General features: G+C 37.7%; 1 protein-coding gene across 2 annotated transcripts in view; it reads left to right on the top strand.

Annotated features, from left to right (window-relative positions):
• COL4A3BP (collagen type IV alpha 3 binding protein) overlaps window positions 1–14600 on the top strand; it is a 125595-nt gene that overhangs the window by 85762 nt on the left and 25233 nt on the right. For both annotated transcript variants that reach the window (XM_019532233.1, XM_019532232.1), the window contains exons 7-9: window positions 6761–6918; window positions 11891–11983; window positions 13399–13485. In XM_019532233.1, coding sequence (XP_019387778.1) covers window positions 6761–6918; window positions 11891–11983; window positions 13399–13485 — 338 coding nt within the window. The remainder of the gene's footprint in view (window positions 1–6760; window positions 6919–11890; window positions 11984–13398; window positions 13486–14600) is intronic.

The following is a 14600-nucleotide window of genomic DNA, read 5'->3' on the forward strand; positions in this document are numbered from 1 at the left end:
GTGGTGCTGGCTCCTACCCTGGGGGTCTTTAAGAGGAGGCTGAATGTACACCTTGCTGGGGTCATTTGACCCCAGTACTTTTCCTGCCATGGCAGGGAGTTGGACTCAGTGATCTGCTCAGGTCCCTGCCAACCCTAGAAACTATGAAACTATGACAGTCAGGTAGATGGTGAACAGGGTAGGGGCAATCATGCAACCTTGTTTGACCCTGGTCTGGATGCAGAAGGCGTTGGTTTTAGATCTTCCACTGAGGACAGTGGTGGTCATATCATCACACAAGATCCTCAGCATGTTGACAAACTTCAGCAGGCAGCCAAGGCGTTGGAGGATAGTCCACAGAGCTTCACAGTTTAAGGAAATGACCGCCTTGGTCAGGTCAGTGAAGGCGAGGAACAGTTCTTGATTTTGCTCCCATCATTTTTATTGGATCTGCCTGGCAACGAAAACCATGTCCACAGCGCCCCAGGATGGTCAGGAGCTGCACTGGGTTATCTTGGTCTAATGTCCATTAACACGTCTTGTGTAGGTGTATCCTTTTTGTCTAAGCATAATTTCCCACTCTAATATGAAAAAATAAAATGTAGAAGTTTCAAAGGCTAAAATAGCCACCAGAAAATGCATGTTTTTATGTAACTGAATTCTTGGGTGAGATAAATGGCACTTGTGTGCCACCCGTTGTTCCAATTACAATTTTTGATCTTGATTAGTGACTAATTTTAATGTATTCCACAATATGCATGGAATGTGGAAGATGGACATCTTAAGCTGGCTAGTAGTCATAACCTTAATTTATGTGTTAGTTGACTTTTGTGATTTTTTTTTTTTTTTTTTAACTGTAACCTTAATATTGTACTAATTTAGTTAGTTCATTGTTATTTGTGATTTGCTTAATTACCCTTCACTTGATCAATTTCAGGGAAGGAGGCCTTAGATTATAAACTACTGAAACACAAATACTGCAGTCAGATGTTGGTTTGGCATACCCTGTGCATGCATATATGTCCCTTCTGATCTCCAGTGAGACTGTGTGGACCAAAGTATCTATGTTTATACTTCAGGAGGCATATAGGATAGCATATAATCCCCTTTAGCAGAGTAGGTACTATTTTTAAGCATTGAAATCAGTCTGTCTACCATATACCTGCCTTGGTGTTACTACATCTTATTCTCATAATGTGAGTGCATTTACAATCCAAGCAGTCCTTAGCTTTGCCTTAAGCAACACCTGTTTTCAGGATGGGAAGGTTTGTGGAGACTTGGAAAGTATTTAAGATTATTGCCTATTTATCTGATCTGATGATGGCAGCAGGTAAAGCAATGACCATCTTGTATAATCAGCTGTGAGCAAATGTAGGGAAGTTGTGATCATATGAAATACTTCATCGTGAAAGTTGTTTCTTTATTCTCTTTAAAAAAAACCCAAAAAAACAAACTTTTGAATGTGAAAAAATTCTTACTGCTTGGGACATGTGCCCAAGTGAACAAAAAATGAAAATTGGGGCTGGCATCTTTGGTACCCAGTGAAACAAGGTGGAATTGTTGGTCTTGCTGAAATGAAAGAGCAAGTCCTCTTGGGATATAACAAATGGAAAACTTAAATAATGAGATAAAAATGATCCATGAACTGGAGAGATGGCCATGATCCTACCAAGGACAGCAGGCTGGGTTGCAATGGAATTGGAACTGGTAACAAGATTATCAGAGCAAGATTTATTTTGCAATTTTGGAGCATGAACATAATCCACTTCTATGCAGCATAATCCATTGCTATGCAACAAACTGCTAATGAGAAAGTGAGAACATTTTAATGATAAACTACAGCTAATTATGAGCAGAATCTCAACAATAAATGTGCCAATAGCAATGGGAGATTTCAGTACTTTAAAATAAGAATCTGAAACAAGTGAAGAAAATTGTGACCACACATGGCATTGGTGTTGTGAATGCAAAGGAAAATACCTTGCTAATTTCTTGTAATAATCTCGATAGTCAAATAAACTTAATTGGAAGAAGTCTGTTCTCAGAAAAATAAGCTCAAAATCTCCTCACTTTTTCTTCCTTCTGGAAATAACAAATCAACTTGATTTGCATTTAATCTCCAAAGAAAATGAACAATTATGGCGGATGTGAAAATAAAGATTTTAGGTTATTGTGCCCAACCATGCTCCTACTCCAAGGAATCTTGTAGAATGAAATTAAATTGCTTTTAAAACAATGATGCAAAACAAAGGAAATAGGACCTGAAACTGGAACATTCAGCCATCATGCATTTATCCCAGGTTTGTGTGAAAAACAGATTATTTCCTATAATCAGAGATTTCATATTGCGTGAAGCAATTAAGAAACAAATGTCAGGAAAGCTATGAAGAAAGCTAAGAAAGGAGAAAAAGTTTAATACAATGCCTATTCCACAAGACTTGAAAACTATAGTAACTGGGGGAAAAAAGCAGAAGGCGAAAGAAGTCTTTATTCAAGACTCAAGAACTAAAATGATGCAATGAATAGCAAAGTGAAGCAAAGTGCATGGAAAATTTGGTGTGTATGGTTGTTTGACTTGGGAGTTTTTTGGGGGGAGGAGGAAACCTAAACAGTTTTTGTTCAAGAAGCTAAATCTGTAGACTTGATGTTTTTCTTTTTTCTTTTTTTCTTTTAAGTGAAGACTGTTTACCAAATAATTTTTGAATTGAGGTTTTCCTTACTTGGCAAAAGGTTAGTTAATGAATGTAGAAATAGGTTTACCCAACTTGAAAATCAGTTGAGACAGAAAGATCATCTTGAAACAACAAATGACCAGAAGATTCTTCTGACATTCTGAAGATCCTTTCTTTAGTAACATTCAGAAGTCACATAAAGAAAATATTTTGAAAGCATTAAAGCGTCTAGGATAGATGAAATGTCAGCCATAGTGGGTTATGATGGAACTGGAATTGGTAACAAGATCATCAGAGCAAGATTTATTTCATAGCCAAGACCTTTAAAATATAATATGAATGCTGGAAAAAGTTAAAGGGAAATCCCTTGTTTAAATTTGCAAGGAAAGGGAATATATTTTCAGTGTAAGAATGAAATCTTTCATATGCCTTTCTGTACCAAGCAAGCTATATAGCAAGAATATGGTTGGAGAAGATATAAAACCACTTGATTCCCAATTTATAGACAAATAGGTTGGCTGCAAGAAAGAAAGATTGTGTGTGCATCATTACAATATTGATGGTGAATATTGAATTTAAAAGTGACTGTCACTTTAAACTACGTATGAACTTGTAGACTATAAAAGCATATGATAGTGTGGACTAAGATGTCTTCTAGAAACTAATGGAGTATTATGAAATTCGTGATTAGAAGCTTTTTACAGTGGATTTGGCTGCAAGTTCGTCATACTTGTTCTTGGAGTTGAGCAAAGTAAAGGCTTACGGATACCTTGTTATCATTGTCTTCAAGTTCAGTGGCAGGCCAGAGCCTCCTGGCTTGGATTGAAGGCAGTCAGCATTCCTAACCTAGATGTTGCAGTTGCCTCTCTTACCTGGCCAGAGTGCAAAGGTTTGCTGGTGCAGGCCATATGTTGCCAACCCATGTTTTAGTTCATTGTCTTTTTATTTCTAGTTCCTTTTAACTTCATCCAGTGTACATATTGACACATCTAGAAAACCTGAACTTTGCACACATCAACTTTAATGACCCCAAAACATGAATAAAAAGTGCTGATAGGAATAGGAACTAAAAAAGATCAAGATAAAATAAGTGTGAAGAAAGAATAAATGAAATGCCAGGCCATGCAAAAAGGTAAATGGCATGTACAGTGAAAAGTTGGAAAACTAACATGGTAGCAAGCTATTCCAGTGATCTGGAGGAAGATATCTATGCTAAACCTGGGAGAACACAAAACCTTTACTCAGAAGTCACTGCTCCTGTGCCTTTCTAGATGGGGCAGGATATAAATCTAAATACTGTTATTATTAAAAACAAATTAAATTAAGAACCAAGCTTTAGTGTTTGTAGATACCATATAGGGAAATCCATAGAGAAATATGATCATGAAAAAACTTCATGTATCCGTAAATTGATTCTTACATCAAATTAAGGACATAAGAATACAAGTAAGTAGTTATAAGGAAAAAGAACTTAATAAATATTATGCTTAATAAAAAGGGGGGGGAGGGAGGCAGAAGGGAGTAACAGCATACTGGCTTACATGGATAGGAATGTTGCTTTTAAATTGAGGGAAGTGATTTTTCTGCCCTATTCAGCACTAGAGAGGCCTTGCCTGGAGTACAGTTTTGGGCCTCACTTAAAAGAAAATGTTGATTTAGCTTGGAAAGAGTCCAGTGCAGAGCAACAAAATGCATTATAGGGGCATGGGAAACAAGACTGGAAAGGAAAGACTGGAAGGTTTAGGTTATTTCATTTGGAGAAGAGAAGACTGAGGGGGCATTTGATAAATCTTCACATACCTGAGGGACTATTAGAGAGGATTGAGATACTCCTGTCCCTTGCAGCCACAGAGAGAAGCCTGGGAGCAAGGGCCTCAACCTTCAGCAGGGGAAGCTTAGGCTGGAGACCAGGAGGAACTTTCTGACTTTGAGGGTGGCCAAGCATTGTAACAGGCTACGTAAAGAAACTGTGGTATCTCTATCCTTAAAAGTAGAGCAGATTGGGCAGACATTTGGCTGGGATAGTTTAGTCAGAGATGATCCTCACTTGAGGTCCCTTTCCACCCTGCTTTCCTATGAAGAGAAGCTAGATTTTTTTCCCCCCTTATTTTACCAGGACCAGACAATATTGTCCCCTTGCTAATCACTCCTCTACATCAATCTTCCAATCAAATTCTGTTTGTTATTGAGGAGAGTATTGAACTAGAAAGTTTTTTGGCAATAGAGTTCTTATGTCTCTAAAATTGGTATAATCATGCTATGTAGATAGATACAGTTTATATCCGTGAAGGGAGTTAATTGCCAGGTATAAACTGTATCACTGCTAAAGGTCTTTGTCTAGCCATGATTTTAATTACTCAGCCCACTGTTTTCTTTGTTCTTTCCCCAGTAATGTCCATAGCCATTAAGGAAAAGGGAAGGTGGGGTCCCAGTTTTAGTTCATAGTAATATTTTTGTCTTTCTTGTTTCTCCAGTTTATTCATTGCTTAGTAGGAAATGAAAATAGCATCCTGTAATAACACAAACAGCTGTTTAGAATGGGGTATTGTAAGCATTATATAATCTATAGCCTTTTTAGGATGCTTTTCGATTGTTCCTGAAAGGAAAGGAGCCCTAAATTTCTAGAGTTTTAGATGATTCACCGAGACATGTTAGATTTTTTTTTTCCTTCCATCCCTCCAAGTGTGTTTTGCAGTTTTCCAGTATTGAAGAGCTATAGTTGCATTAAGGGTATGGGCAAATGTACCTTTGGAGCAGTTCCGAAGAGGAATGCTGCCAAAGGGCAGTAGCTATCAAGTTCTAATTCATATTTTTGGGTAAGCTAGAAACCATGTAAACATAGGGTTAAAGCTGAAGCTGTTTTGCTGGGTTAAAGAGCTGTTTTGCTAGGTTTGTGTTGTTCCCAGCTTATCCACAAGTAACAAATGTAGTCAGACAGCTTCAACTTTTAACCTTGGATGAAGCAAGGTTAAAGCTGGAGCAGGTTTGCCAGATTTGTATCATTCCCAGTTTGTCCACAAGTAACCTTTTAAAATGCAACAGCCTCTGCTCTCTTAAAACAGCTCCAATTGTGTGTGTGTCCATACGGTGAGAAGTGTATAATCTTTATTGGACTAGTCTAACTGCTTGAAGTCTCGGAGTCGGTCTTAGTCAGGCAAATGTGTTATGCAACATTTTAATTTTGTTTTAAAAAATTATAGTGTTTAAGTTAAATACAGAATAAATAACACTGACAAATTAAGACTTAACAAATACTGGTTATTGGGTGGGGACTGATCCTTAGCTCATTGCATGGCACCTTTAGCGTTAAATTGATTTTTATCTGGGTACATTAGCTATTACATGGGAGTTTCCTGTTGTTTTCTAGTATTTTGTTACATTAACTGGTTGTATTTAATATATTATTCTGTCACCCTTTGTAGGAGCTTGATATGTAACACGTACATTTTCCTTGTCACACATCTCTAAGTGATGTGTTTAAATAGCCTGGGCAACAGATGGTTTGCCTGACAGCATGAAGTAGTCACTGAAACTGCAAAATCCACTGTACTTGGAGAGAATTCAACACATTTGCTGTATCTCCTACCTTTTTAAAATATTTTACTTTATTACAGCTATTTTAAAAAAAAAAAATCAAAAAACCACTGAACTCCAGTCATCTTTTTAAGACAGCCTTAATACTCTGTTTTGGGCTGGATGCATTTTGAAATGTATTGCTTTTTTAATACTGTATCAGTATGTTGTTGTTTTTTTTAAGGTTGTTCTGTGTTAATTAGGTCCCACTTCAAGCTGTCAAACTGCTATTGTTACAAAGTATTACCACTCCCTCCACCCACATGATTGCTGAGTGCAGAGTAATACTGCATAGCAAGTAGACTTGTGGAAATACACTAAAGCAAGATGAAGTTGAAGAAATGCATTCCTGTCTTTAAATGTCTGCCTTGCTCTTATGGCTAGCTGACAAGTGTTGGTCATCTTATTTTATATTAATTTCATATTGATTAGTAGCAGTGAAGTATTTTGTTTTAGACTCCTCTAAACTAGGCTATAGTATTGATTTTAAGTCTCTGAGGTGGATCTCGGTGAATGAATCATATGTTTGTTTTTAGTGTTCCCACATGTGACACCCAAAGGAATTAATGGCATAGACTTTAAAGGGGAAGCTATAACTTTCAAGGCAACTACTGCTGGGATTCTTGCCACCCTGTCTCATTGTATAGAACTCATGGTAAAACGTGAAGAGAGCTGGCAAAAAAGACTGGATAAGGTAAGCTTTTTTTGTTGTTTGTTTTGTTTGTTCATTTGTTTTCCTTTTCATTTGTCTGTAACAGTCAACTCAAGTGCCTTTCATTTCACTTGAAACTTTGATTGGGTGATACTTACTCCATGTAGCTTTATGAATGTGCTTGAGGGGTGTGGATTAATTTAATGACCTTAGATAGAGTGCTGGAATTTAATGGTGCTGTGCAGATCATGTGACAATATTGTCCATCCTGTGCTGGTCGTCTTACTAGCCTTCATTCCAGAGAGTTCTTAAATGTAATTATTTTTCAAAAATCTATGGAGGACCTGACAGGTCTCCATAGCAGTAAGTATATTTTTTCCAGCCTTTTAAGAACAGGAAACAATTTTTTTAATTCTAAATGTTGTACAGATCTGTAGTACTGGACTGGTTGTAATAAAAGGTAGTGACAGCACTTTTTTTTTTAATGAAGTGCTGTCTAAAATCTGGCATAATTCATCTCTAGAAACCAAAGAAGCTTCTACATGATAATACATCAGTTTTTAAAGTTAACTCTCTCCATTCCTTAAGAAGAGCATGGCATTGCTGTCACTAGTTTTGGTGGTGGTACATGCAGAGTCTGCTCATCAATACCACAAAAACTCAGAAGAAATGAGGAAGGTCTTAAATGAGACTGGTATAAGTGTGGCTAATGCAATCACTCCTTGTTTTGATTCCTAAAACTCACCCATCTCACATTGACCTACCCTAAAAATTGATGTCCATTCTGTTTTCATTTTGCATGTATATTGTAAATCCTGTAGTACTTTGGTTCTTGTCTTGCTACTGTTCAGCATGGGTGCATACCAAATTGAAATCTAATGAAAAGGCAGGCAGGAGCCAGACTGTATCCACGTTTGAATTTGTTTCCTCAATCTCCTTTCCCAAGCAGTTGATCAAAGTTGTGGTGTTCAGCTAACTACAGCTGATATTTGCTTGGCAGTTGAGGTCTCTGAGGAAAATTTTTTTCATACAATAAATACAATACAGAATATGGATAAAAATCTGCCTTGTATGTAGTTTTATTGTATATAGGTTTGGAATGTTTCGTAGATAAGCAATGAAAATATATTCAACCTATATACAGAAAATGTTTTAAGTTTTTTCCAGAGTTAGCTTCCAACATAGATTAAAAAAAACTTTAAGTTACATTTTAGACCACTCAAACAAATATGTGCAGGTTTAGTGATAGCTTTTTTCAAAACTTACCTTAAAAGTTAAGGCAGGCACAACTCTGATTTTGGGCTGGGGTTCTTTCAAATGTTGAAACAGTTGTAGGATTCTAACGTAGCTGGTTTTTCAGAGAAGGTTTAGTTTGTGATTTCAACCCCCTCTTCCCCCCTGCCTTCCTTCCCCCCTTTCCTTTGCATGAGGCAAAGGGCAAGCAAGAAGGCACAGAGTCTAATGCAGGGGTTCCCAAAGTGTGGCCTAGAGGCCTCTCTTACGTGGCCCACTGCCCCTTTGAAAATGGCCCTTCATTGGCAAAATTTTGAGGACCACCCCCCCCCCCAGTTTAGCATGTTAAGAAATTTAAAAATAATAAAAAGGTAGCAATGCTGTTGGGTATATCTGAGCACTCTTACCTTCATTTATTTTTTGCTGTATTTTACCTGCTTTACATATTTAAGTAATCTGCCTCCAATTAAGTAAATTATTTACCTTTTATAATATATCTGAGATGATGGGTACTCAGCGGGAACTTCAAAGAAAAAAAATGTCACTATACTTGTATAGTTCTGTAATAGTGGGAATTGACTGTTTCTGCTTCAGCTCTTTGGCATTTAGATTTGAATGGTTTTTAGCAGGAGTGGCCAACCTGCAGTACAGGTGCTACAAGTGGCATAGGGAGCCTCTGCATATGACATTTGGCAGATTAGGGAGTTTCTCATCCTTTTGGCTAAGATCAGAACTGCACTGTAAATGCTGCAAAACTCTAGTATGTTAATAAGGCCCTGTACTGCTGTAGCCTCTTTCCTAATTGCCATAGGTGCATGGAAGTGAACTGTTGATCCTCATAGTCTTACCTGGATTGAATAGTTCAAGAACATTTTTAGACCTGTAGAAATAAGATATAGGGGAGAGCTAAACGGTGTATTTTGTATCATTCAAGTTTCATCGCACCCCACTTTAAGGAAAGGGAAAATTTATTTTGGTTTCCTGCGGCTTATCTCTAGAGCTTGAGTAACTGTCATACACATAGTACAAGGTCTGTCTGTTTAGCTCTTCTTTGGTTAATAATTATCCCTTTTTTTGGCTATACATAGAAGGTCAGGAGGGGGCTGCCCTCTCTAGTACCGCAAAGGTCTATTCACTACCTGCAGTTACCAGTACACTTCGCTAGTCCCTGCACTAGTTATTTATAACAGTGGGATACCAGATTGTATGTGAGTAATTAAAATAGTAGCTGTTGTCCTAGCAGTACACCTGCTGCTCTCCTGGTATCTCAGATCAGTCCTCATTACTACAGATGCTGCTCTTGAGGGCTATTATATATCTCTCTCTCTCTCTCTCTCTCTCTCTCTTCATCTTTTTTTTTTTTGAGATGTCCTATTTGAATAAACTCTAAAATGTTCAGGAACTTACCCAAATTTATGTGAACTAGAGGTGCACTGATACATTGGTCTGATATCGAATCGGTACCAATATAAAGAAAACTTGCTGCATCAGAAATCAGCCTGAAGTGGTCAGTAATTTGGCTGACAAATGCCCGTGTGTGCACACAGCTGCAGCGCAGCAGGCAGGCAGTGAGGAGCAGTGTGCAGCTGGTAAGTCTGTTGTGATGGTAGAGGCATGGTGGGGGCAGATCAGTGCCCCCTGAAGGGAGGCAGGGAGGGTCAGGGGCAAGTGCTGCCCAGCCAGGGAGGAGTGGGCACAGGATGGAGCCATGTCTCATTGTGGGGGGCAGCTCCCACAGCTGCATGCACCCCAGGAGGACACAAGAGGGGCGTGTGCCTCTGGATCTGTGCAAGGTGGGCTGGAACTGGAGCTGGGCCAGGCTCTTCTTGGCGGGGGCTCAGCTTGGGGCAGGCTGGGAGGGGGCTACGGAGGCTGTTAGAGCCAAACTTCATTGTAGTCCCCCTGACAAGCTGCAGCTCTGCCCCACCCCAGCTGGGTAGCACCTGCCCCTGCCCCTTCCCTCCATCACTGGGGGGGGTGTTGATCTGCTTCCCTCCCCTTCCACCACAATAAACTTACCAGCTGCACACAGCTGGTATTGGAAATCGAATCAGTATTGGCTGATATACCTCCTTAAATACTGGCTATCAGTATCAGCCCCCAAAATCTCTATTGGTGCATCCTTAAGTTGAACATGCTTCTGAGGTATTTTCCTTCCTCTTTTACTCCATTTTCACACAGAACTTAGTTTTATGTTTTGCTTTCCACAGAAATGAGATTCTTTTTAATTTCCTAAGTCTTAACGCTTTCCTTTCCTTTCCTTAGTAAGATCAAACCAATCTAACAATACTTTTATGAGGCTCATGTCAGTTGCTGCATGTTTTGGCACATACAGTCCTACTTGAATCAGGTTCCCCAAAGAATATTGTACCCTATGATATAATCTCTACTAATCCTTGCAAAATCAACAAGTACATTAGGTTAGAGTAGAATAGTTGGCTGAGTCCAGAAGCGACTGACGAATTGTTAGAATTGGATGTTAATACAATGGTATTAAGGCAAATAACAGAATTTAAATTTCCAACAGTGAGAGAAAGTAATTTGGTCCCCATGACTTATAATTCTTCAAATGGGTGGAATTAAACTTTTTCTTTTACACCCCTTTCCCTCCCGAACTCCTAAACTCATAAACCTGTACACCATGTTTCTCTGTGCTAATTCCCAAACCTCTAGGAATTCATCATGAAAACTCTTGAATATTGAGAAGGTGCTGCTGAAGTGCTGCACTTGCCTAGTTAAATATAAAATACTAAAATTACAATTACTTTTTGTTCCCAAGGCAACAGCAGCCAGAAGCAAATGAATACAAAAATATGTAATAAATTAAATAAACCTAAAGTAATTGTAATAGTTATGGCTACAGTTTGGACCTTTTATTTTGAGAGCTATTTAAGCAGGAAGGAAATTGGTTGCAATGAATTTTTGTTTTTACCTTAGTACTGTAGACTTTACTCAGAGCCTGTTATGATATTATGCCATATGGCTTTTTTATAATTCAGCTGTTAAGAAAAGAGGTAAGCAAAGAAATATAAGCACATCATTGCCACGTTCTAGTTTTGATGCTTTACTAATATTTCAGTTTCTACTGTTTCTAATTAGTTATGCTTGACCTCCCTGAGTTCATCTCTTGGGCTCAGTTTTTCTGAAGGGTCTGCATATGAAGAAACTTAAATTAATCATCATTATTATTGTTTTCCTTTAAAATGAATAAGGGCATTTTGATGTCACTGGCTTAGTCTTGAAATCATTACTTAGTCTGGAAAAATGCATGCTGTTAGCAAACATGACTCTGCTAAATCTCAAGTTTCTATAGCCAAGTCATCTGTAGCTATTGTATAACAAAAATCTACTAGACCCTTTATATTTGCGTTGAATTTTTTTAATAACAAATCATTCAAATGGATATTTGCCCTAATTGAAGTGTACTATACAGTACTACTATTTATAAGACCCTCCAGCATATTTCCTGGCCTTTGAAAAGTAAATGCAGTATTTTGCAGAAGATTAAACACACTTTTTGTATATGCTCTTTTGAAAAACAAAGATTAAATATGTTCATACTGTGTGCATGCACCTGTGGTTGCATAATGTGCTTAAATCCTGATGCTGGTACAGGGGCTAAAAGACTTGAGTGAAAAAACAGATGGAAATAATCCAGAATGTTGGGGGTTTGTGTGGCTTTTTTGTAAACCCTCATGCTGGCCGTGACATCTTTTGGCATATTTGCTGATAACATGTTGTTTGGATAAACGGCTTCAAATCTGATTGTGCGTTCCTGTAGGAAATTGAAAAAAGGAGAAGAATAGAAGAGGCATACAAAAATGCCATGACAGAACTTAAGAAAAAATCCCATTTTGGAGGACCAGATTATGAGGTATGAATGATGCATGTTTCTGATTTCATAAGCTTTTAATCTTTGTGTAAAAATATCAAGTCAAGACTTCAATAAAAAATACAAAGGCAGTAATATTTATGTGGCTAAATTACTCTATACTTCCACATAAACGGCATCTCTTTTGATCAATATTTATCAAAACTTCTCCAGCAGCAGGAAAAGTTGGGGAATGAGAGGAGCAGAATAAGTACATTTTAGTTGTGAAGAGGGTTTTTTTTTTTTAAATATTTTGCTTAAAACTCCTTAGGAGTTTCTTTTGATAAGACTTTCTAGATACATGTTTGATGTAAGCCCAGAAGTATCATCCATTTCATGTTTTCTCCCCTTGCTACTTTTTCTTCTGTTTGAGGGCTGGTCATTTGTACAGCATGTAGTGGAAAGCTGTACATTTGGAGGCATTTATAGCTTAGTATGAAGCTAACTCAGTTGGATTGGTTTTAATTTGCTGTTGTCCCTGGTTAATAAACTTAAACCCTTGCTTTCCACAGGATGGGAGTAGACGCACAGTAAAATCCATCTTCTCCCACGCTTTTTTTGGTATACTTCCTGTTCATGTTATCAGTGTCTTCTAGTCACTATACATGAGCCAGAAGGCTGCTCCAACATGCTGTAATTTACAGCATGTTGGTGCAGACTTGATTAATAGGGTCTGCTGGAGCATGGTAATTACCACACTCCAGCCAGCTTCCACATCTTGCATATCAACATCCTTGTGCTTCAAAATGGTGTTGGGGGTGCTTTAGCTAAAGCTCATTCAGTGAGTGTTAGATAAAGTGCCCCTGCCACTGTTTTGAAGCAGGGGACACTGATACATGAGACACTCCGGGCACTTTAGAGTGGCTGTTGGAACCACTCTAATTAAAGTGCTCCCACCCCTACCCTGGAACATGTGTAAATGCATCCTTAGGGCTGGAAGCCTCTAATGGCATTATATGTTAATTTTAAATTTGTTTCTGTTTTTTCAGATATTGTGTTTTGAAAAATAAGTTCTTAAATAATTAAATGATTGGGTTGGAGGTCAATATAGAACCTGAACCTTTGGTGAAATATGTTGACATTATGATCTTTAAATTAGCATTTCTTAGCTTGTGACCAAACATAAAAAGAACTTTAATTTGTATAGGCAGTCCTTCTGTTTTCTTTAATTAGTCTAAGAATTTTATTAAATGTTGAGTCTCTTCAGAGTTGCATGATTTCTGAAAAATTGATTGCGTAAGTAACATTAGGTATACACTTTTATTTGCCTGTTTTATCCAAAAAAAAAATAGGACTTTATAAATATCGAAATAAACACAACATGCAAGTTACCTGGCCTTCATTTTTTTTACATTGAGCTCAGTTTTCTCGAATACAGCATTATTTTTGACATTTCACTGTTTCATTTCATGGCATAGGAAGGTCCTAATAGTCTGATTAATGAAGAAGAATTCTTTGATGCTGTTGAAGCTGCTCTTGATAGACAAGATAAAATAGAGGAACAGGTATTTAATATTACTACATGTTTTACAAGGCAGTTATGTTTAAAAATACTATTTCATAAATACTGTATTTCATACCCATACATGTAAGGGTGTCTTATGGACCAAACTGTGGCAGGCTGTATGTGCGCAACTTGCCAATTTTATTGAAATTTCGGTGTGAACACCTGTAAGCAAAGTTTAGCTCTTGGAACTTGTCAAGTTTAAAAAACAAAAAACCTCTTGTTCATTTTCTTTTTTGTTGTTTTTGTTCCTTTAAGACTATTTTTAGTTTTGACACATAGGGCTCACAATGATAGCACGCTCTAACTTTATTCTTGTGACATGACAGCCTAAATGTTACCTTGGATCAGTCCCTCTCTGTCTTCAAATCTATTTTTTATTAATAGAAATAAATGGCAAGTCCAGTACAACATCTCATATTTTGTTCTTCTTAAATTAATATCCTACATGAAGTTTGTCAGATCTACCTGTTTCTAGGTGAAGTTTCCATTACTTTCAGTGACTCCATAAAACAGATTTGCTGTTTAATTGCTGCCTCTTTCTTCTCATTTCTGCAAGCTTTGCTGCCACCTTCCTAAGTCTTATGTCAAGACATTTTCTGTTCCTTGCTTCTGCAATTGGCTATTCAAAAATGCAGCAAGTTTAGTTGCATGGGATGACACTTTTACAGAACATACAAATGCAAAGTAGCATACACAATAGTGGTACAGGCAGTCCTCGAACTTACAACACAATTGGTTCCTAAAAACTGTCTCAAGTCAAAACGTTGCAACTCAAAAGCAATGTTATGAATGGGGGATTGGTTCCTGAACCAAGGCCCAATACCCTATTTTCACCAAAAATAACCCAGATTTTGTACTGGATCAATTATAGATGAGTAATATAGCTACATTAATGTATTTATATTGTAAATAGCAATCATATTGATTTGGAAGGACTTCTTTAAGGTGACTTTGCTGGACTTTTTGAAGGGCTCTTGGTTAGACTTTTTGAAGGGTTCTTGCCTGGAGTCTTCTCAGGAGTCTGGCAGCAGGATTTTCTGGAGCCATGTCTGCTTTCTTAAAGAAAGTATCCAAAGAAGTTTGGACAGATGTTCTCCAGGAAGATGGGTGATG

The sequence above is a fragment of the Crocodylus porosus genome, unplaced genomic scaffold, assembly GCF_001723895.1.
Source record: "Crocodylus porosus isolate Cpor-Errol unplaced genomic scaffold, CroPor_comp1, whole genome shotgun sequence".
Classification (NCBI taxonomy): domain Eukaryota; kingdom Metazoa; phylum Chordata; order Crocodylia; family Crocodylidae; genus Crocodylus; species Crocodylus porosus.